The 22943-nt window shown below is 47.1% G+C and overlaps 1 protein-coding gene across 1 annotated transcript in view; it reads left to right on the top strand.

The window, feature by feature from the left end:
* LOC309536741 (uncharacterized protein) overlaps positions 1-22943 on the top strand; it is a 209261-nt gene that overhangs the window by 14314 nt on the left and 172004 nt on the right. Inside the window, exons 4-6 of the mRNA XM_082230985.1 lie at positions 2842-2924; positions 3237-3363; positions 6273-8480. Coding sequence (XP_082087111.1) covers positions 2842-2924; positions 3237-3363; positions 6273-8377 — 2315 coding nt within the window. The 3' untranslated portion in view covers positions 8378-8480. The remainder of the gene's footprint in view (positions 1-2841; positions 2925-3236; positions 3364-6272; positions 8481-22943) is intronic.

Genomic DNA, 22943 nt, shown 5'->3' with positions numbered 1-22943 from the left:
CCTTGTTGGGTCGAATTGCTGCTATAAAGATGAATGTACTGCCAAAAATGTTGTTTTTGTTTCAAACCTTGCAGATTGTGGACAGGATGGATTGTTTCAAGGGGTGGCAGAGAGATATCTCTAAATTTGTCTGGCAGGGCAAAAAGCCCAGAATAAAATTTAAAATATTGACTGATGCTAAAGAAAGAGGGGGGTTTGCCCTGCCAGACATGAAGTTGTATTATGAATCAGCAGCATTCTGCTGGTTGAAAGACTGGCTACTTCTATGTAACCTCATCACATGTTTCTTGTAAACAGATCAAGTAAGGGAGCCCGGTTTCTGCGAGGTCGCAGAGGGCGCTTAGGTGCGATCTTATCGATGGCTGCCAGTAGCTGGGTATTCCAGCCCTCAACAAGCTCAGTCAATGAGTCGCCGGGGGGGGGGCAAGGTCCCCCAAGGCTTGACGGAATCTATCAGGGTCCATTAGCCTCTGCGGGTGAGCCCAAATCGGCTCGCCACCTAAGCAGGGTGGGGGGTGGAAAGTCAATCCTGGCTTTCAGAGCATAGTGATCAGACCATGGCACCTTCATCGAAGGAGACATGATCACATTTATACCGATGCCAAAGATCAAATCCAGCGTGTGGCCTGCTTGATGTGTGGGGCCCGAAACAAACTGGGAGAGCCCTAGTGGAAGACACCAGGTCCAGAGCCTGGGAGGAGGGAGTGGCATCAGCGTGGATGTTGAAGTCCCCCAATATCAATAGGTTAGGGAACTCCAAGGCCCAGCCGGCCACCGCCTCCAGCAGGCCTGACAGGGTGGCTGCTGGTGCGCTTGGTGGCCGGTACACCAGCCAGACAGCCAAGCTCACCTCGGAGCCCCACGCTAGGCCAACACATTCAATGCCGGGGATCGATGGGGATGGTAGAGCCCTGAAAGAACAATATTCCCGGATTAATAATGCCCCCCGGCCCACAGCCCGCAACTGGTGGAGAACGGAGAAACCCAGGGGCGCCATCTCTCGTAAGGTAACTGTTTCCCCTTCGCGCACCCAGGTCTCCGTCACACAAGCCGGGTTGACCCCCTGTGAGGTAAAGAAATCTCGCAGGGTGGCGGTTTTGTTGCCTATAGACCTGGCCTTGCACAGCACCAGTGACGGAGGTGAGTAATCCTTGCTCACCCTACCCTCGTCCCTCGGGATGGGGTGCAGATTGGAAGGGGTACGAGCATATCCGTATCTCGATCCCCTTCGCCTATAACATCTGTCCCCACCGCCATACCTCCCTCGCCCCTCCACGGTAGCAATCCCAAGCCTCATACTAGCTTCCATTTATGAAATAGAAAAACAAAACAAACCAAAAACAATTATACCTAAACAAAACCAATCCCCACCCCACTCAATATCCAACCCCAAACCAAAATAAAACGGAACAAAATAAAAATACATAAATAAAAACCACTGTTCACGGTGGTACAACCAAGTAAAAAGTAAAAACACCTTTAAAACACTTTAAAATATATAAAAGCATTTTTAACATTTGCTGCAGCAGCACCAGTGTCCTTAAAGCTGTGGCGGAGGTGAGTCTGGGCCCCGCCCCCTAGGCCAGGTGGAAGTAGCCTGAGGAGGGAGCGGCCTTCGCCAACACTCACGGTGCAGCAGCAGCAGCAAGTGAGGCACTCCAGCTGTATCCTTACTCTTCCCGTGTGTGGCAATCTTTCTGTTCGTGATGTTTCTTCCTGTCCTTGTAAAATGTTCTGTCTATCTTTTCCTGGTTGTTGCTGTTCTCCATCATTCCTTGGGCGGAGCTAATATCCCATTGTGGTTTCAGAAATTCTCCATCACTCTGTCCTGTGCTTCGTTGTTTGGCAACTTTAACAGCAGCTGCAAAAATCACACCATCCCAATAAATAATCAGTTTTTGCCATTTTTCTTCTCTGCCTGGGAAGGAGAGGGATTGGTCAGAACTGCAAATGACTCAGTAATGAACCTTATCAGCTCCTACACAACTTTCAGATTCCTTACATCCCTCTCTCTGGCCTTAGATAAATGCACATTTATCCAATTAAATCAAATTCCAAGTCCTTTTAGCATTAATCAGTTCAGTCTGTATATAATAAAGGATGGGGAAGAGTCAACTCTAATTTTCCATCGTAAACATTTTGCAAAATAGAGCTTCCCTCCCTTTTTCCTTTTTGTTTTTACACACACAGTTCCATTTGATGTTATATTCCATATCTGTAATCCAGTTTCTTCCCTGCTCACCGGTACATAGATATTTTGAACTAGTATTCAATCGCAGGCTGCCAATTCATTAGTGTAGAAAAGAAAACTTTATATAAAGAAGCCATAGGCTCCCCTCCCCCCACTCACTGTGTTTTGCAGCAAATGAAGTTTATTCCCAAATTCAAACCTTAAAGACCTTGCAGCTGGTTCAATTCCGCAGTTTATTTTCCCATCTCTTCCAGCAATACCTGTACATTAGTCCAAATTGAGCTCTAATTGACAGGAGAACCTCTGCTTCTTAATGGCGGCGAAGGAGGGTTTTCGGCAGGCGAAGGGCTTTTGCACTCAGCGCCTCCATGCCTCCCGCAATCCATGCCGGAGCCGGAACCTGGTACCAAGACAAACTGGGAGTGAAGCCCGTTCCCCCCTGTCCCTGGGGGAAACTTGCAAGGAGAATTACCCTCAGTCATCCTTGTTTTTCCTTCTCCAACGATCTCCCGCTGCCTCCATTAAAGCAGAGCGGAACCGGAAGCTAGCAGGGGAGACTTGGACAAGCCCCATCTGTACTGAGAGATGCACTGTTTCACCTCTGAGAGAAGCAGGCGCTCACGGTTTCCAATTACCTTGGTCTCTCCCAGGTGACGGAATGATGCCACCAAGACCTGCTCCTTCATCTTTTCATGGTGGTGGAGGGGAGGCAGCAGCTGTGGACCCAGATCAGGTAGGGGGAAGGAGCCTTGTGGGGAAGGACTGCTTGAATGCAGACTGGCTGGATGCAGAGGAATGGTGGGAGGAGCCAGAGAAGAGGGAGCCGACTGGGAGGAGGAGGAGGAGGAGGAGGGGTCTGAAGCTGGAGAGGGAAGAGGGCTCAGGGAGCAGAGGGAGTCTGTGGCAGAGAGCAGCCCAGACTCCGAGGCAGAAGCTGCAGCAGGAGAGAGGGATGAGGAAGGCAGAGAGGGGTCAGGCCGCTGTAGAAAACAACAGAGCCAAGTGAATGTTCTCTAAGAGGACAGCCTTTTTCCTGTTCTGTTAGGGTCCAGTGTGCTTTGAAGATGTGGCTGTCCATTTCACAGACGAGGAGTGGGCGTTGCTGGATCCTGACCAGAGAGCTCTCCATAAGGAAGTCATGGAGGAGAATTGTGGGATCTTGGACTCTCTCGGTAAGGCTCTCTATTGGATCATCCTATCTGTTTTGTAATTCAAGACATCTCTCTATGTGACGAACCTCTGATATTTTGATGGGGCTCAACAGCGCCACCCACAGCACCTGGGATGTTAACACCCCCACAGCAAACCTTGGATGGATGGCTATTGATTGTTTTCTCTGTGAGTATTCTTCCTCCAGTTCTGCTGTTTAAAACCATGATCAGGCTGTCTGAACTGCCCAGGCCTTAAATGTAGGATTCAGAGTGATTTGAGGTGTTGAAGTAACTTCAGTCAAGTTTCCTTCTTTTGTTCTTGCTTCTGTCTCTCTCTGGTTGACCAAAGAGTCGCTTGGCATTGGAGATGGCACAGATTCCACGACTGAACCAAACAAACTCCATCCCAGAAAAGAGCCAGGCTTTTTGAATCCCAGGCAGTGAACCCTGTAGTAACAATAATGATAATTTTATTATTTTTACCCTGCCCATCTGACTGGGTGGCCCCAGCCACTCTGGACAACTTCCAACAAATAGAAAAACATAATCAAACATCAAACATTAAAAACTTCCCAATACAGAGGTGCCTTCAGAAGTCCTCTAAAAGTTGCATAGTTATTTCCTTGGCATCTGATGGGAGGGCGTTCCACAGGGTGGGTTCCCCTATCGAGAAGGCCCCCTGCCTCGTCCCCTGTAACTTCTCACAGTAATGTAACACTTAAGTACAGTGGTACTTCGGGTTAAGAACTTAATTCGTTCTGGAGGTCTGTTCTTGACCTGAAACTGTTCTTAACCTGAAGCACCACTTTAGCTCATGGAGCCTCCTGCTGCTGCTGTTAGTGAAGTCTGTAACCTGAAGCGTAGTTAACCTGAAGCGTATGTAACCCGAGGTAACACTGTACAGTGGTGCCCCGCAAGACGAATGCCTCGCAAGATGAAAAACTCGCTAGACGAAAGGGTTTTCCGTTTTTTGAGTCGTTCCACAAGACAAATTTCCCTATGGGCTTGCTTCGCAAGACGAAACGTCTTGCGAGTTCTTGCGAGCTTGTTTCCTTTTTCTTAAAGCCGTTAATAGCCGCTAAGCCGCTAAGCTGCTAATAGCCGCTAAGCCGTTAAGAGCTGCTAAGCCGCTAATAGCCGTGCTTCGCAAGACGAAAAAAGCGCAAGACAAAGAGACTCGCGGAACGGATTAATTTCGTCTTGCGAGGCACCACTGTATATCTTAAATTTTGGACAGGGAACTTTCCCGCGTTGGCCACCTTTTAAATACTGTATTTTTCGCTCCATAGGACGCACTTTTTCCGTCTTAAAAACTAAGGGGGAAAGTCTGGGTGTCCTATGGAGCGAATGCAGGGGGGGAGGCAGGCAGGAAAAGCCCCCAAGAGCCACACACAAGCTTCGCGCAGCTCTTGGGGGCTTTTCCACAAAGGGAGGGAGAAGGGACTGACACGGCCAGTCAGTCCCTTCTCCCTCCTGGGGAAAAGCCTTGCGCAACCTCTCCAGCCGGGGGGAAGGCTGCGCAAGGCTAAAGAGGAAGCCAGGGCAGTGAGCGCAATCCATCCTCTTTAGCCTTGCGCGCCTCTCCAGCCGCGGGAGGCTGTGCAAGGCTAAAGAAGCCAACTTTTTAAAAATCTCTCTATCTCTATCTCTACCTCTTTTTCTTTTTCCATCCTTTCTCCACCCCCTTCTTTTCCTCTGGATCAGTGTTTTTATCTAACATTTTAGTTTGGAGGGGGGGATATTATAAAAAAGGAAACTTTGCAGCTTTCATTTTGGTATAAAATAAAAACAGATTAAACAAAACACAAAAGGAAGAAATAGCATAGAAGAGGAAGAGTAAAGGGAAAGAGGGGGGATACAAAGCTATTTACCAGAGGTAGATCTTAACCCTTGCCTCACCTGGGAGCTTTTCTGGGCAGGAATTCCCTCGGCTTAAGTGGGGTGGGGGAAGAGTGGCAGGTAGGGGGGGTACCTACCTAGACACTGAAGCCACATGTCTCTCCAATGAAAATTGGGAGTGGGCATTGTGTGAAGTGGCTGTGGATCTCCTGCCGCAGAATTGTAGGACTGTATAGAGTTGGGAGGGCCACCCAAGGGTCATCTAGCCCAGCCCCCTCACAATGTAGGAATCACAGCTAAAGAACACTAGGCAGATGGTCCCCCAACCGCTGCTTAAAAGCCTCCAGTGGTGGAGACCCCCAACACCTTCCATGGTCATAGAATTGCGGGGTTGGAAGGGAACCCCAGGAGTCATCTAGTCCAGCCCTGGTGGACAGCGGGCACGATCCATCCCATTGCGCAGGGCTAAAGATGCTGCGCAAGGCTAAAGAGGAGGCCAAGGCAGCGAGCGGGATGGATCGCGCTTGCTGCCTTGTCTTCTTTAGCCACGCTGGAGAGGTTTAGCTCCTGGCTGGAGAGGTTGCGCGGCTATGGATCCCACTTGCTGTCTTGGTTTCTTTGCTCTTGGGGACTGGGGGGGACCCGGGCTTCCCCCGCAGCCCCGAGAAGCTCTGGGAGAAGCGGACAGGCTGTGCGCATCGTGTCCGTGGCTCTTTGGGGATGGGGGGGAATAATATTTTCCCCCTTGATTTCCCCCTCTAAAAACTAGGTGCGTCCTGTGGTCTGGTGCGTCCAATAGAGTGAAAAATGTGGTAATAAAAAAGCACATTTTAATTATGAAGATAGTATAGATCCAGATTTAATTTTGAACAAAATGCCATTACCAGGTTAAGCTGTACTTTTAAAAACTAGAGAGAGAAAACATAATAATCAACTTGATTTGTATACGAAACTAGACATTTTGTAGAACAAAAGGAACATTATAACATCTAACTCCCTTCAGTTCTTTGCCTCTCCCAAGCATTAATTAGCATTGTTCCATAATTTGGGGCTGCACTTTTTCCCGAGACGCTAATCCGTTTGCCTCTTAGTTTCAGGTGGTGATGAATTGGAAATGAAGAACAAGGGAGACCACAACGAAATCCACACAGCGCAGGAGCCATATCTGGATTCAGACTGTGGAGAGAGCTTCAGTCAGAGATCCCATGCCACTTCCCATCAAAGAAATCCCCATGAGAAGAAACACTATCAGTGCTTGGAATGTGGAAAGAGCTTCACTCGGAGTGCCAATCTCACTGTCCATCAAAGGATTCATACAGGGGAGAAACCCTATCAGTGCGTGGAATGTGGAAAGAACTTCAATCAGAGGGCCAAGCTCACTTCCCATCAAAGGATTCATACAGGGGAGAAACCTTTTCAGTGCTTGGAATGTGGAAAGAACTTCAATCAGAGGGCCAAGCTCACTTCCCACCAAAGGATTCATACAGGGGAGAAACCCTATCAGTGCATGGAATGTGGAAAAAGCTTCAGGACGAGATTTGAACTCACTTCCCATCAAAGAAATCATACAGGGGAGAAACCGTTTCAGTGCGTAGAATGTGAAAAGAGCTTCAAACAGAGGGCCCATCTCACTTACCATCAAAGGATTCATACAGGGGAGAAACCCTATCAGTGCATGGAATGTGGAAAAAGCTTCAGGACGAGATTTGAACTCACTTCCCATCAAAGAAATCATACAGGAGAGAAACCCTATCAGTGCTTAGAATGTGGAAAAAACTTCAGTCAGAGCTCCCATCTCACTTCCCATCAAAGAATTCATACAGGGGAGAAACCCTATCAGTGCATGGAATGTGGAAAGAGCTTCAGGACGAGCTTTGAACTGACTTTGCATCAAAGGATTCATACAGGGGAGAAACCCTATCACTGCTTGGAGTGTGGAAAGAGCTTCACTGCTAGCTCCTCTCTCACTTACCATCAAAGGATTCATACAGGGGAGAAACCCTATCACTGCTTGGAGTGTGGAAAGAGCTTCACTGCTAGCTCCTCTCTCACCTCCCATCAAAGAAATCATACAGGGGAGAAACCCTTTCAGTGCTTGGAATGTGGAAAGAGCTTCAATCAGAGGGTCAATCTCACTTCCCATCAGAGGATCCATACAGGGGAGAAACCCTTTCAGTGCGTGGAATGTGGAAAGAGCTTCACTCGGAGTGCCAATTTCACTTCCCATCAAAGGATTCATACAGGGGAGAAACCCTATCACTGCTTGGAGTGTGGAAAGAGCTTCACTCAGAGTGCCAATCTCACTTCCCATCAAGGGATTCATGCAGGAGAGAAACCCTATCAGTGCGTGGAATGTGGAAAGAGCTTCAGGACGAGCTTTGAACTGACTTTGCATCAAAGGATTCATACAGGGGAGAAACCCTATCACTGCTTGGAGTGTGGAAAGAGCTTCAGTCAGAGCTCCCATCTCACTTTCCATCAAAGGATTCATACAGGGGAGAAACCCTATCAGTCCGTGGAATGTGGAAAGAGCTTCACTGATAGCTACTCTCTCACTTCCCATCAAAGAAATCATACAGGGGAGAAACCCTATCAGTGCGTAGAATGTGGAAAGAGCTTCAGGACGAGCTCCCATCTCACTTTGCATCAAAGGATTCATACAGGGGAGAAACCCTATCACTGCTTGGAGTGTGGAAAGAGCTTCAGTCACAAGCAGAATCTCACTTCCCATCGTAGAATTCATACAGGGGAGAAACCATATCACTGCTTGGATTGTGGAAAAAGCTTCAGTCACAGGAACAATCTCACTTCCCATCAAAGGATTCATACAGGGGAGAAACCCTATCACTGCTTGGAGTGTGGAAAGAGCTTCACCTCTAGCTCCTCTCTCACCTCCCATCAAAGGATTCATACAGGAGAGAAACCCTTTCAGTGCTTAGAATGTGGAAAAAGCTTCAGTCGGAGAGCCAAGCTCACTTCCCATCAAAGGATTCATACAGGGGAGAAACCCTATCACTGCTTGGAGTGTGGAAAGAGCTTCACCAGGAAAGAAAGTCTCACAGCCCATCACAAAATCCACACGGGAGAAACCCTAACAGTGCGTGGAATGTGGAAAGAGCTTCAGTCAAAGCAACAATCTCATTTCCCATCAGAGAATTCACACAGGGTAGAAACTATTTCAGTGCCAAGAGTGTGATCGGAGGGATTTATGAAAGTTTGGTCTCATTTTTAAAGTTCTTAACACAATTGGAGCTCTTAAAAGGACTTAGAGGTCTCTGAAGAAGCTAAAATCAAGACAGGTTTGCAGTCTTGACTATGCTACCTACTCAGTGGATTTGTCACTGGCTGACTGACCGAACCCAAAGGGTGCTCATCAATGGTTCCTCTTCATGCTGGAGAAGAGTAACTAGTGGGGTGCCACAGGGTTCTGTCTTGGGCCCGTGACGAGAACCTGCTTGTCATCAGTAATAATCAGTCTCACGCCAAGATGGATTGAGGGAATCTAACAGCCTCAGGAGCTGCTGCAGCTCAGCATTTATTTTGTACCGTAAAAAAACATTCTCTCTAAGGAAAAAATAGAACATTGTGTCAGCCAGCAGATAAAGACAATACCATACATGAGTATCATGCCACCATCAGGCTATGCTACGTGGACCAATCATTGAGATCGCATGAGGTGTTCATGCGCTGTTCATACTCCAAGCAACGCTTCTTGCTTGAACCCTGCAATAAACTTTCGCCCATGCGCTTATGCATAAGCAACCATTTCCCTACATGCCCTCTTTTCTTATTTGTTTTATGAAAAGTAAAAAAATTTACGAAACCTAATCAGAATCATTTATCTCATTGCCTAAACGCTTATATTTTGCAACATAAATTCCTCTCATCATCCCTGTGGCGGGTCGTGGTTTGTACCACCACGTAGTACATTGGGCAAAGAGGGCAGGCATTGAATGCAGCAGCACAACACACTGAATCCTACAACAAGGAAAATTCCAATTAGCAAAAGTTTTCTTAACCATGCTCTATTAGGTAACCAAGAAGACAACCATTCCCATGGATCAAAACCTTCGGGTGGATTCAAAGGATTATGGGCTATCATTTGTTCCATATAATCAATAGTAGCAGAAATATGAGAATGAATCAAGGCACAAACTCCACCTTTGGAGGCAAGGATTACATCTAAGGCATAACGATTTTGAAGAGCTACATCTCTTATTACTGACATTTCTTTGTTAATTGTTTTTAAGGCCAAGATGGTAGAATTAAACAAAGCCTCGGTCCAGTTTGCCAATCTATGCAGATCACGGTAATTCATGGGTACACCTAAAGAGGGCATAAGGGACCTAGAGATGGCTGTCCCTATATATTGAGAAAGAGGTGATTGTACTTCCCTTCTGTTACGCAAATGGACCGCTGGGAGCTTGTCCATTTTATACACCAGGGGTATGACTACTCCTAAAGTGCAAGTTCCAGAAAAAGCAAAGGGGATTTCTTTGTAGGCTCTTGTGCCACAGAATAACCATAAATCAGATTGAAGGAAACATGTAGATTTGCTGCTCTTCTTCATCCAATCCAACCAAACATAAAAATCTCTACACGCAGCGTGTTGTTCATAAGTCATGTTGGTCGTGACATTATTAACTAAAACTCTTGGCCTGCCACTCATAGCGGTAACATTAAGAAAACAAGAAGATCCATTAACATTCTCATAGGTCCAATTACAATATGGATAATAACCTAAAAATTTACTACTATTATGACTGAAACAAAAACAATGAGACGCTACTTCTACAAGCAACAAAAACACAGGGGGTGAACTTGTACGATTATCCTTCATATTATTACTAATCTTATATGAAGCATTTACTGGAATACCATGCAATAATATGCCAGACCTCTTTGATTGAGGAGGTATATGCATACACACCCAACATTCAGAAAGGTTAAGTATAGAAGCAAAATGATTTATGTCCCTAACATAGGTATTATTATTCCAAATCTGATGATAAGGTTCAGGCTTCCGGGCCTTCTGCAAAGGAGCAGCACGACGAAGGCGGCGCTTCACAGTGTCCACAGAGGGGCTCCATCCGTGTGAAGTAGAATTGTGTGGCCAATCGGGATGATGCCATACTGGTTGCTTGGGGGGGCAATAAGGATGAGAATGGTAAATCACTCCAATGGCCGCTTCCGAGCAACCTGCATGATATTTCGTGGCTCGATTATTGGCATGTAAAAACCATAATCCAGAAGAAGCCACACAACCATTTTTGCAGACACAGGAGCCCATTTGCTGTAAATAGGCCTCATTTACTGCTCCTTGTACTGTCGAGCCAAAAGTCCAAACCCAACGAAACGTGATGGCGCAGATGGGATGACCGCTATTGGGGGGCAAAACCCAAGCGATGCTAGTCCGGCGAGGGCATCCTTCAAAGCCAGGCTCATTTCCCAAACAAGAGGCGGCAAAACTATAATGGTAATTGGTGGTTACGGTGGCTTCCCAGGGGGAAGGGGGGCCAATGCGGTAGGGACGAAGATGGCCTTTCAACGTGCTGGGAAACACTGGAACAGCTGTGGAAGGTGACTCTATCCAGGACGCATCAATGTGGCGATGTCTTCAACTGCAATGTGGGTTGAGGTCAGGTGGGAGGTCATCACTGGCAGATAGCGTAAAATACAGTTTCAAGGCGCTGGTGCCTCCTTGGGCGAAGACGAGGCAACAGAAGAGCGCCAAGGTCGAACGCACCAGGCTGGAACCCATCGTGTTTCTCCGTCCACGTCAATGGCAGCAAATCCGTGACCCCAGGAAATCAAAGAAGTTGGACCCTTCCACTGCGGATCTGGAAGCAACCTGTAAGACACTAAAGGGCGCTGCAACACTTCTTCCTTCCTAAAGTGAAGTTCAGCAGGTGTAAAATTCCTATTATGAGGGTACAACAGATGATTTAAGGTAAACAACACTTGATGTACAATATTAGGTATTTCAGAAACAGTAGCCGAGCGGCCTCCCAATTGCTTGTTGAGAAGGGTCTTAAAAGTCAAGTGGGCACGCTCAACGATTGCTTGTCCTGTAGAATTAAAAGGGATACCATGAATCAACCTTATATCCCACAGAGAGCAAAATGTGGAAAAGGCCTGAGAAACATATGCAGGACCATTAGCAGTTTTTAAAGTATGGGGTTTTCCCATAACAGCAAAACAACGCGTCAAATGTTGAATAACATGACGAGTGGTCTCTCCTTTTAGGGGAGTGGCCCAAATAAAGCCAGAGGCAGTGTCCACAGTGAGATGTACTTTAGAAAATGGTGCCAAAGATGGTGTGTGGGTGACATCCATTTGCCAAATTGCCAGGGGATGCAGACCTCTAGGGTTGACTGCATCATAAGGGATGACTGTGGGTGATTTAGAGCACACAGCGCACTGTGACACAATGTCTCGAGCTTGAGAAATAGGTAATGAAAAGGATTTAGCTAACACCTTAGCATTTTGATGAAATGCTGAATGACTCTCAAATGGGTCAGAAAATAAAGAAAAGATGCCATCCTTCAAAGCTTGATCTGCCCGGTCATTGTTGTTGTTGTTGTTTAGTCGTTCAGTCGTGTCCGACTCTTTGTGACCCCATGGACCAGAGTACGCCAGGCACCTCTGTCCTCCACTGCCTCCCGCAGTTTGATCAAGCTCATGCTGGTAGCTTCAAGAACACCATCCAACCATCTCATTCTCTGTCGTCCCCTTCTTCTTGTGCCCTCCATCTTTCTCAACATCAGGGTCTTTTCCAGGGAGTCTTCTCTTCTCATGAGGTGGCCAAAGTATTGGAGCCTCAGCTTCACGATCTGTCCTTCCAGTGAGCGCTCAGGGCTGATTTCCTTCCGAATGGAGAGGTTTGATCTTCTTGCAGTCCATGGGACTCTCAAGAGTCTCCTCCAGCACCATAATTCAAAAGCATCAATTCTTCTGCGATCAGCCTTCTTTATGGTCCAGCTCTCACTTCCATACATCACTACTGGGAAAACCATGGCTTTTACTATACGGACCTTTGTTGGCAAGGTGATGTCTCTGCTTTTTAAGATGTTGTCTAGGTTTGCCATCGCCTTTCTCCCAAGGAGCAGGCGTCTTTTAATTTCGTGACTGCTGTCACCATCTGCACTGATCATGGAGCCCAAGAAAGTAAAATCTCTCACTGCCTCCATTTCTTCCCCTTCTATTTGCCAGGAGGTGATGGGCCCAGTGGCCATGATCTTAGTTTTTTTGATGTTGAGCTTCAGACCATATTTTGTGCTCTCCTCTTTCACCGTCATTAAAAGGTTCTTTAATTCCTCTTCACTTTCTGCCATCAAGGTTGTGTCATCTGCATATCTGAGGTTGTTGATATTTCTTCCGGCAATCTTAATTCCGGCTTGGGATTCATCCAGCCCAACCTTTCGCATGATGAATTCTGCATATAAGTTAAATAAGCAGGGAGACAATATACAGCCTTGCCGTACTCCTTTCCCAATTTGGAACCAATCAGTTGTTCCATATCCAGTTCTAACTGTAGCTTCTTGTCCCACATAGAGATTTCTCAGGAGACAGATGAGGTGATCAGGCACTCCCATTTCTTTAAGAACTTGCCATAGTTTGCTGTGGTCAACACAGTCAAAGGCTTTTGCATGCGCTGGATAATGGAGAAAGCTAGAGAGTTCCAGAAGGACATCTACTTCTGCTTCATTGACTATGCAAAAGCCCGGTCATTACCTTCTGCCAAATAGCCAGGGTGACCAATATGTGATCTAAGATGTGCTGACAAATTCTGGCTTGTACCAAGCCCTGCAAAGTGGAGAACAATGTAAACAAATTATCATCAATAGCAGGAGTAATATACGACAGCGGTAACACATTCAACAGATTATATACATACTGAGTATCCACAATGAGATTGAAAGGGATATCAGCAAACTGTTGTAAAGCTAAAATTACAGCTGCCAACTCAGCACGTTGTGCTGAGGACTGCCCAAGAGTGTACAAACTTTTCCAATCCCCCTCCTCTTCCCACACCACCACCCCTCTGGACTTGGTGCCATCGGTAAAGACAGTGAGGGCGGAGGGCAAGGGCAAGGGGGATAAAGCAGTTTGGAGGACATATAAGGAAAGATAGACGAGGGTCTCTGGGAGGATTGTGAACAATTTTCCCCAAAAAATCAGCAAAAGTTATTTGAGTACAAACGGCTGTCATCATCAAATGCATAAATTCTTCCTGAGAGAAGGGTAGATAAACTGATAATAAGTCCAGTCCGGAGAGAGCCAGGGCTCGATGTCTGCCCCTGGCAACAAGATCCATGACGCTATTGGGTGTAGCATATACATTACGCGGGGGAGTATGAGGCAAATGAAGCCATTCCACAATAGACACAGTCCCAGGCTTCCGGCCAGTGGTGTACAATATGGCCGTTGGAAGGAGTGGGGTGGCAAACACTGCAAGTGATAACTGTGCCATGGAAAGAGAAGGGATCCTGTCCACCATACATCTGCGGAGATGGTTGTTCACGGTTGTTAGAGCCTCTTCCATTGCAGGGGTAACTGTGACCTTGTCTGCTGGATCCTTATGTCCTTTAAGGGCAGAAAATAGTGGAGACAGAGTGGAGGTGGGCAGATCCAAGTAACTCTTTATCCAATTCAGCTGTCCAAGAAATTGTTGTAAACCCACCAATTTAAGATGATCAGGGAACTGTAGTTAAGGTGCAACTGGAATGGCAGCAGCTGCAGTCAACTTGTGTCCTAAATACATAATAGGCAGTGTCCGCTGAATTTTTTCTTTAGCTACTGTCAGCCCTGCCTTCATCATAGCATGGGTTAAATCCTTGAGAAGCTCGTCAGAGACATGCAGTGCTGAGAGCAAAATATCATCCATGTAATGATAGCAAATGACTGCTGGGTGGCACTCGCGGAACGGCTGAAGTGCCTTGTCCACAAAATATTGGCACAAAGTTGGAGAGTTCCGCATTCCTTGAGGTAAGACAACCCATTGAAAGCGTTGAGTGGGTTGAGAATTATTTAGGACAGGTAATGTGAAAGCAAACCGTTGTCTGTCCTGTGACGCCAAAGGGATAGAGAAAAAACAATCCTTGAGATTGATGACTGCAAGCTGATGGTCTTGTGTCAACATATTAGGATTCGGAATGCCAGGTAGTAAGGTCCCCATTGGTTGCATTTGCTCATTGACCTTTTGGAGATCCTGAAGGAAGCGCCATTTGCCAGAGGCCTTCTTGATGACAAAAATGGGTGTATTCCACGGGCTGGTAGAAGGTTCGATGTGCCCCAGTTCGAGTTCTGCAATTAGCTGGGCCACCACTGCAAGCTTTTCTTTAGGCAAGGGGGTGTCAGTCATCCAACAAAGAGAAAGCGCAGTCCGGGGCATGGCAGGGGCGGTCCTCGGCATAAATTTGTAGAAATGGTGGTATCCGCTGTGGCAAGCAAATCTCTCCCCCAAAGGGAGACAGGGATGTCCAGAACCAGTGGTAAGATGGTCATCTCAAAACCTTGTGAGCCTTGGATCAAAATAGGGTTCCTGCTGCGGCGGGCCGAGGCGGAGCCTCCAACGCCAACAACAATAGAAGCTGGTTCGGTGGGCCAAGCAGGGGGCCAATCCTTGGAGGCGATCATGGAGCAATCAGCGCCGGTATCCAGAATGCCGTCAATCGTGCGGCCCCCAAGGGTCATCTGGATCTTTGGTCGCTCCTCCATGACTGAAAAGGTAGCGGAAACGAGAGGGTCATGGTTCTGGGCTGACCCCAGGACGCATATAATTTTTGCTACAGGAGAGCCAGATCGCAGATGCACCGGGCGATCAGAGAATACAGTCACATAGGGGTCATTTTGTTGTAACCCATGCAAAACATCTGGAACAAGGTGGACCCCTTGCCGCAGCACTGGTTGGCGGAGCAGCACTGGTTGGCCCAGTGGAAACCCTTCTTGCAAATGGAGCACTTTGTGCTAGGGCAACATTGCTGTGTGGTGGATCTGCACTGCGCATGAAAATGGCCCACATTGCCACATCCAAAAAAGGTTTTATCCTTGGCAGGATTCTGGGACACGGTGGAGGACAAAGCCGTGGCTAGCAGGCGAGCTTTATGTGTCTCAGTCCCCACCGATTGGCAGGCTTTAAGCATATCTGCAATGGCTATATTGGGAGTTGTCATCAAAGGGCGCAGCACTTGCTTACAGTCCTCATTGGCATTATCAAACGCAAGCTGGCGGACAATCACTTCTTGGGCTGCCACGTCCTGAATTTGCCGCTTAAGGGTGTTATACAAGAGATCGACAAATTGTCCATAAGGCTCTGTAGGGCCCTGTCTGACGCTGCCCCAACGGCCACCGCGCTCGTTTTTGTCATCAGGAACCGAGGACAAAGCCTCTTGGGCGGTGGTGGCTGCCCAATACATAGGATTAAGGGCCAACTGTTGGGCAATAGTAAGAAAATTGCCCCCACCCGTTAACCCATCAAGAACATCAGTTTGGGTCAACATAACGGACTGGGGGTGCAGCGCCAGCGGCGGCAATCACGGCTTGGTGAGCAGCCTGCGCAGCGTTGTTGAGATTATTGCGAATACCATCAATGCAACGTTGACAAGCCCAGTGCCAGGCTTGTACAAACAAAATCATTTGATGAGGCTGCATTACTGTGCGGGCCAACAACTTAATGTCCTCTGGGATTAGATCTTGTTGGAAAAGGGTACCGAAAAGTCCCAGGGTATAAGGGGAATGCAAGCCATTGTCCCGGACAGAGGAATACAGTTCCTTTATAAATCTCAAATCGAACTGTTCGTGCCGAGGTGGCCCACCTGCCGGAGTGGCAGGAACAAGGACAGGAAAAAGATTTGGGGTAACAGAATCAAAAGCCAGCAACGGAGCAGCGGCACGGAGAGATTCTTGAAGAGGAGTGGTAGTGGGTGGTGTAGAAAGCGAAGGAGGTGGAGGAGGTGGTGGTGGGACAGGAGGAGCCGAAGGAGAGAGATCCGACGGTTTAGGAGGTACATAAACTGGTGGTTCCGAAGAAGGCAACGTGGGATGCAAAGACGAAGGAAGAGCCGGGAAGATAGGTAAAACAGCCGATGTGGCAGCTAGGAGGATATTTGCAGGAGTTAAGCTGGACATAGCTTTGTAGACTTTACACCAGGCATGCAAAACTTTGACATCAATTTGAGGGTGGTTGTGGAAAAAATGTCCTATCTTTTCCCAGTCTTTTAGGTCCCAAGTGCCATCCTGGGGGTATCAGGGGCAGTGAGTGTCCAGAGCCTCTATAAGTGCCTTAAGATCGGCATCCAGAACAACAAGGTTGTTACTGGCCAGGAGAAATTTAAGTTCATCAAAAAATTTCTTCTGCGGTGCAGAAAGAGATTGCCCCATGATAGCAAGAGAAGCGAAAAAGAAAAAAAAGAGAGGGAGCACTCACCAGGATCCACAGAGGATGACAGGTGCCTGAAACCCTTGCCGGGCGAGGTGAGTGCTGAGAGGTTTGTAGCGTCGCCAAGTCCGGAATCAAACACACGGGGCACCAAATGACAAGAACCTGCTCGTCATCAGTAATAATCAGTCTCACGCCAAGATGGATTGAGGGAATCTAACAGCCTCAGGAGCTGCTGTAGCCCAACATTTATTTTGTACCGTAAAAAAACATTCTCTCTAAGGAAAAAATAGAACATTGTATCAGCTGGCAGATAAAGACAATACCATACATGGGTATCATGCCACCATCAGGCTATGCTACGTGGACCAATCATTGAGATCGCATGAGCTGTTCACGCGCTGTTCATACTCCAAGCAACGCTTCTTGCTTGAACCCTGCAATAAACTTTCGCCCATGCGCTTATGCATAAGCAACCATTTCCCTACAGGCCCGGTCTTATTCAACATCTTTATCAACGACTTGGATGATGGACTCAAGGGCATCCTGATCAAATTTGCAGATGACAGGAAACTGGGAGAGGTGGCTAACACCCCAGAGGACAGGATCACACTTCAAAACGACCTTGAAAGATTAGAGAACTGAGCCAAAACAAACAAGATGAACTTTAACAGGGAGAAATGTAAAGTATTGCACTTGGGCAAAAAAAATGAGAGGCACAAATACAAGATGGGGGACACCTGGCTTGAGAGCAGTACATGTGAAAAGGATCTAGGAGTCTTGGTTGACCACAAACTTGACATGAGCCAACAGTGTGATGCGGCAGCTAAAAAAGCCAATGCAATTCTGGGCTGCATCAATAGGAGTATAGCATCTAGATCAAGGGAAGTAATAGTGCCACTGTATTCTGCTCTGGTCAGACCTCACCTGGAGTACTGTGTCCAGTTCTGGGCACCACAGTTCAAGAAGGACACTGACCAACTGGAACGTGTCCAGAGGAGGGCAACCAAAATGGTCAAAGGCCTGGAAACGATGCCTTATGAGGAACGGCTAAGGGAGCTGGGCATGTTTAGCCTGGAGAAGAGGAGGTTAAGGGTGTTGGGATACTGCCAGGGAGATAAAGTCCATCATGGCCCCCAAGCCGGCTGCCGGACGATCCATCGATCTCCCGTAGTCACGCAGTATCAGCTATTAGTGACATGAGCTCCAGAAATAGCCCAACATCTAGAGCCGATGCACACTCTCTATCAGCAGATAATGCACAGCCAAAGTTGCACTCAGGAGAGCATTATTTACAAGTTTTATTCAGCGTTGATCAGAACAAAGAAAACCATGACTGCCTGCTTCAGTGTCTACGACACAGAGAGAAACGAAAGCAAAGACACAACAGAAACATCCTGTGAAACAGGAAATACGCAGGCTGTGACACAAACATCCTGCTCCCTTTTAAGGTGAAACGGAAATATCCTAACAAAGGGGTGATATGGTAGCCATGTTCAAATATATAAAAGGATGTCACATAGAGGAGGGAGAAAGGTTGTTTTCTGCTGCTCCAGAGAAGCGGACACGGAGCAATGGATCCAAACTACAAGAAAGAAGATTCCACCTAAACATTAGGAAGAACTTCCTGACAGTAAGAGCTGTTCGACAGTGGAATATGCTGCCAAGGAGTGTGGTGGCGTCTCCGTTCTTTGGAGGTCTTTAAGCAGAGGCTTGACAACCATATGTCAGGAGTGCTCTGATGGTGTTTCCTGCTTGGCAGGGGGTTGGACTCGATGGCCCTTGTGGTCTATTCCAACTCTAGGATTCTATGATTCTATAAGTTCCTTTCTCTTTGAAGGATAATATTTTATGGCGGCCAAGAGGGCCAAAATGGAGCCCGGCACACTTTCGCTGCGCCTGCAAGCTGTCTGCGCCGATCCAAACGTCCTCCTGCCTCTTTGGCCGGTTTAGCAGAGCGAACACAGCGGTCAGAAGCAATTGTATTTCTTCTACTCTGAGCCACTTAAAGAGAATTGGATTCCTGCAAGACAACCACTCTTATCTGGACGTCTAAATTGCTATGTCCTCTTGGACACATTCTTTTTTTCTTTTTTATGGTTCCTCTCTTAAAGTAATTATTTGGTTCATTTGTTTAATTGAAATCTTAATTTGAGAAATTGGATTTTATGTTAAACAGCTTATGTGTGTTGGGGATCAGGCTGGAAGGAAGAGGGAGGGCTGCAAAAATGCAGGAAACAGGATCTCTTGGGAAAGAGTTATTCTGTGACCTTGACAAACTGATAAGGTGCTGCTGGAAAATAGGCTGCTTTGAGAACAAGGGAGAGGGAGATTTTGACTATGGCAGTTCAAAAACAGTTAACACTAGGCGTGTGTTAAATTTGGAGAAGCTATTAGCCCGAATTGATAAAAATCATTAAATGGTGACAAATTTGACCACTAAAGTAGAGACACTGACAAAGAAAACAGAAGCACTAGATATCTCCATGAAAGGAAGGGAGGAGAAGTCTGAAAACATGGAAAAGAAGACAAAAAATGGAAATCAGAACAGGAGACGGTTAGGATTGATGTGGACGGTTTGGGTGGAAGATAAGAGGCAACTGCGGGCACTTTGGCGGTTCTTGAGATGAGACAGAAAGCCCAGCCTCTGAGACGGAGAGGAGGGAGGAGAGCAGGATTTTAGCAAAGGTTTGAGCGGAGTGGCTGGGAGTGGAAGAGGAATTCATGGAAGAGGCGCCACCCTCCTCACAGCCGGGGGGTGGCTTTTGGGTAGAAAACCAATGTGAATAAATCCCCCCAGTGAAACCCCCAGGCCGGTCTTCCGGTCTCCCTCTCCGTGTGCCCCCACCCTGCCCCAATCAAATTCCCAGCCAGCAGCTGCCCTCCAGGCCTTCCTCCGCCCATCTTGGGGCCTCAAGGCATGCGGGCAAGATTTGGTGGGGGGCCAGGCTGGGCTCAGAGGTCTGCTTTCCTCTCCTTACACTGGGAAGCTTGTCTACTAACTAATGGATAAAGAGTTGTTTGGAAGACTAAGCCCTCTCAACCCCCCACCCTGTCTTAAGGAAAACCCGCAGGAGGAGCGGGTAAGGGAGGCAGAACTAGGAAGTCCAGAAGTGACCGAGGCCGAGCAGCCACAGGAACCAGAACCACGACCGAGTGGACCAGCGGCGTCCAACCCTACGACCCCGTCACAGCCGGTAGCCCTGGAACAAGAGCCAGAACCAGGAACCCCAACCGAGAGACACCCAAGACCACAAGGCATACATAGGTGACTGGCATACCTCAATGACTACGAACGCTAACCTTCTGGGCGCGACGGGAACGTAGAGGGGAGGGGGGGTTATGTACTAAGCTTGGATCCTAGAAGAAAAGGCTAGTAGGATCCTAAAATGCAACAACTGATTGGCCTGCAGGAAAAGAGCAATCAGGCTCCAGGAGGGAAGCAGAATCAACCAATCAGATGGGACTAATTGTGTAAATAATGTAGATTAAAGCCTGAGGTTGGGGGGGGTGCAATTAAATCACTGCTTTACAAGATTCAATAACGAGCATGAAATCACTACAGGACTCCTGAGTCGATTCCAGAGAATCTAATGCATCTTTGGTTGGGATTGTCCAGGAAGGAGATTGGAGATGGTTGCCAGTCAAAGGGTAGTTTAAGACACGGAGGGGGGGGGAGAGAGCTCCTTGTGGAAGGGGGGGGCAGTTTTGGGAGACATTCCAGCCCTGGCATTGGGAGCCAGAAGAGGAATCCTGGAAGAGGACACTCCAGCCTCATCTAGTCCAACCCCTGCGATTCAGGAACCCCGGTTCTTAGTCCCGCCAGCTCCCTTGAACTGGGCAACTCAGATGCCTGGAGCAGCGCCCCATTGGAGAGCAGCCTTGGGTCGCCTCTGGAGCTGGCCGGACCTTTTGGACGGCTGTTTCCATTCCCCCTGCCTTCTGCTGGCAGGCCCGGTTGGGAGTTGTAGTCCAAAGCTTATTGAGGGTGCCTGGTCCTGGAGGTGGTTTTCAAGTTGGAACTATGTTTTGACCCTTTGCCAAAAGAAGATGCCACAAAGTGTGTGTCGGGAGGGTGTCTTTTCAGTGCCAGGATACAAGGTGCTCTCTTGACCTGGGAGCCCAATTCCTCTCCCCCACCCCTAGAAAAGGGGGTCTTCCCCTCATCCTCTCCTTGCAGGACCCCCTTTTCCTTCCTCTTTGCTCAGAGAGTCGGAACCAAAACTAAGAATTTGACAAGAATGTATAACTTGCTGTTGAAATGGAATACTCAGGATGAAACGGTGAAATCTGCAATGATTAAATTGGCACAAGGTGTTGGACATAATATTATGTTTGCTGACTGGGAACAGTTATGGACCACAGGTATGAAGTTTACGGCATGTAATTCCCTAAGAGAGAATATTATGAAAATGATATACAGGTGGTACATGATCCCAGTCAAGCTTGCAAAAATCTATCATTTTCCAATAATAAATGCTGGAAATGTAAAGAAACTGAAGGTACATTCTTTCACCTTTGGTGGACGTGCCCAAGGATTAAGGCTTTCTGGGAAATGCTATATAATGAACTGAAAAAGGTATTTAAATATACCTTCCTGAAGAAACCAGAGGCCTTCCTCCTGGGCATAGTCGGCCAATTGGTGCTAAAGAAGGACAGAACTTTTTTTATGTATGCTACAACAGCAGCAAGAATACTCATTGCAAAGTATTGGAAGTTACGAGAACTACCCACCTTGGAAGAATGGCAGATGAAGGTGATGGACTATATGGGATTGGCAGAAATGACTGGCAGAATCCGAGACCAGGGGGAAGAAGATTGGAAGAAATTTAGACTATCTACAGAAATATTGTAAAATTAATGAATGTTAGAATGATGTTGGATAGAAATTAAGTGGTTTCCAGCTGTAATGCTTTAAGGAATATAAAAAAGGGTTATTAATAGGTAAAAATTTAACGTTATTATTTTTAAGATCAAAGATTAGGATAAATAAAGAGGGTAAGGATTTGCTGAACCAACAGATGGAAGTGGAATACAAAAAAGGGAGGTATGAGGAGGTCCGGGAAACAAGCTAAAGGAAAATAAGTAATGGAAATCTGAGTGTTTTTAACCATTTTTATTTTGTATTTTTGTTATTTTTTTCATTTTTACTGTACTATTTTAAAAAAATCTTAATAAATATCTTATAAAAAAACAAAAAGAATCCAGTTAATACAGAACATCAATTAAGAGGCAGAAAACAACAAAGTGTAACAGTTCACCTTTTTCTTTTAGGGTCCAGTGTGCTTTGAAGATGTAACCTTCCATTTCACAGATGTGGACTGGGCATTGCTGGATCCTGACCAGAGAGCCCTCCATAAGGAAGTCATGGAGGAGAATCGGGGGATTTCGGACGCTCTCAGTAAGGCTTAATATTATGCCTACCCCCCTCCAAGATGGCCCCCTTTTGCTCTTGAAGGGCTGGTCTGTCTGCAGGGAACCTTCACAGGGGCAGAAGCAGAGAAAGGGCCTCAGGAAAGCAGCCATGGCTCTGGCCAGATGCACAGGAGGAGGAGGAGGGCTGACCCAAATTATGATCTATTCCTTCAATGCCTCCTTCATGTCATGACTGCACACGAAAGCTCATACCAAGAACTAACTTAGTTGGTCTTTAAGGTGCTAGTGGAAGGATTTTTTTTTATGTATGCTACAGCAGCAGCAAGAATTCTCATTGCAAAGCATTGGAAGACACAAGACCTACCCACCTTAGAAGAATGGCAGATGCAACTAATAGACTACATGGAAATGGCGGAAATGACTGGCAGAATCCGAGACCAGGGAGAAGAGCTGGTGGAAGAAGATTGGAGGAAATGTAAAACTTATTTGCAGAAATATTGTAAAATTTTTGAAAGCTGATGGCATTGAAATGAATTGAAGGGGTTCTAGCAACAAGGTAAAATGTAAGATGGGATGGATAATAGATAAACTAATAGGATATGAATTTGCTGAACCAATTTTTAAAAGGGATACAAAAAAGGGAGACGTGAGGAACTCAGGAAAATAAGTTAACTAAAGATGAGAAATCAAGAAAGAGGGAGTTTTTGTTTTCTTTTACCGTATTTTTCGCCCTATAGGACGCACTTTTCCCCCTCCAAAAATGAAGGGGAAATGTGTGTGTGTCCTATGGGGCGAATGCAGGCTTTCGCTGAAGCCTGGAGAGCGAGAGGGGTCGGTGCGCACCGACCCCTCTTGCTCTCCAGGCTTCAGGAAGCTATCCGCAAGCCTTGCAAGCCCGGTGGGAGTTCCCGTGGGCTCACAAGGCTTGCGGGCAGCAGCCTGCAGCCCCCGCGAGTGTCCGCAAGCCTTGCGCGCCTGGCAGGAGGTCCCGCCGGGTGCGCGAGGC

Source organism: Podarcis vaucheri, assembly GCF_965113315.1.
Source record: "Podarcis vaucheri genome assembly, chromosome: 7".
Classification (NCBI taxonomy): Eukaryota; Metazoa; Chordata; class Lepidosauria; order Squamata; family Lacertidae; genus Podarcis; species Podarcis vaucheri.
The sequence above is the reverse complement of the archived record's forward strand: the minus strand, read 5'-3'. Positions and strand labels throughout refer to the sequence as shown.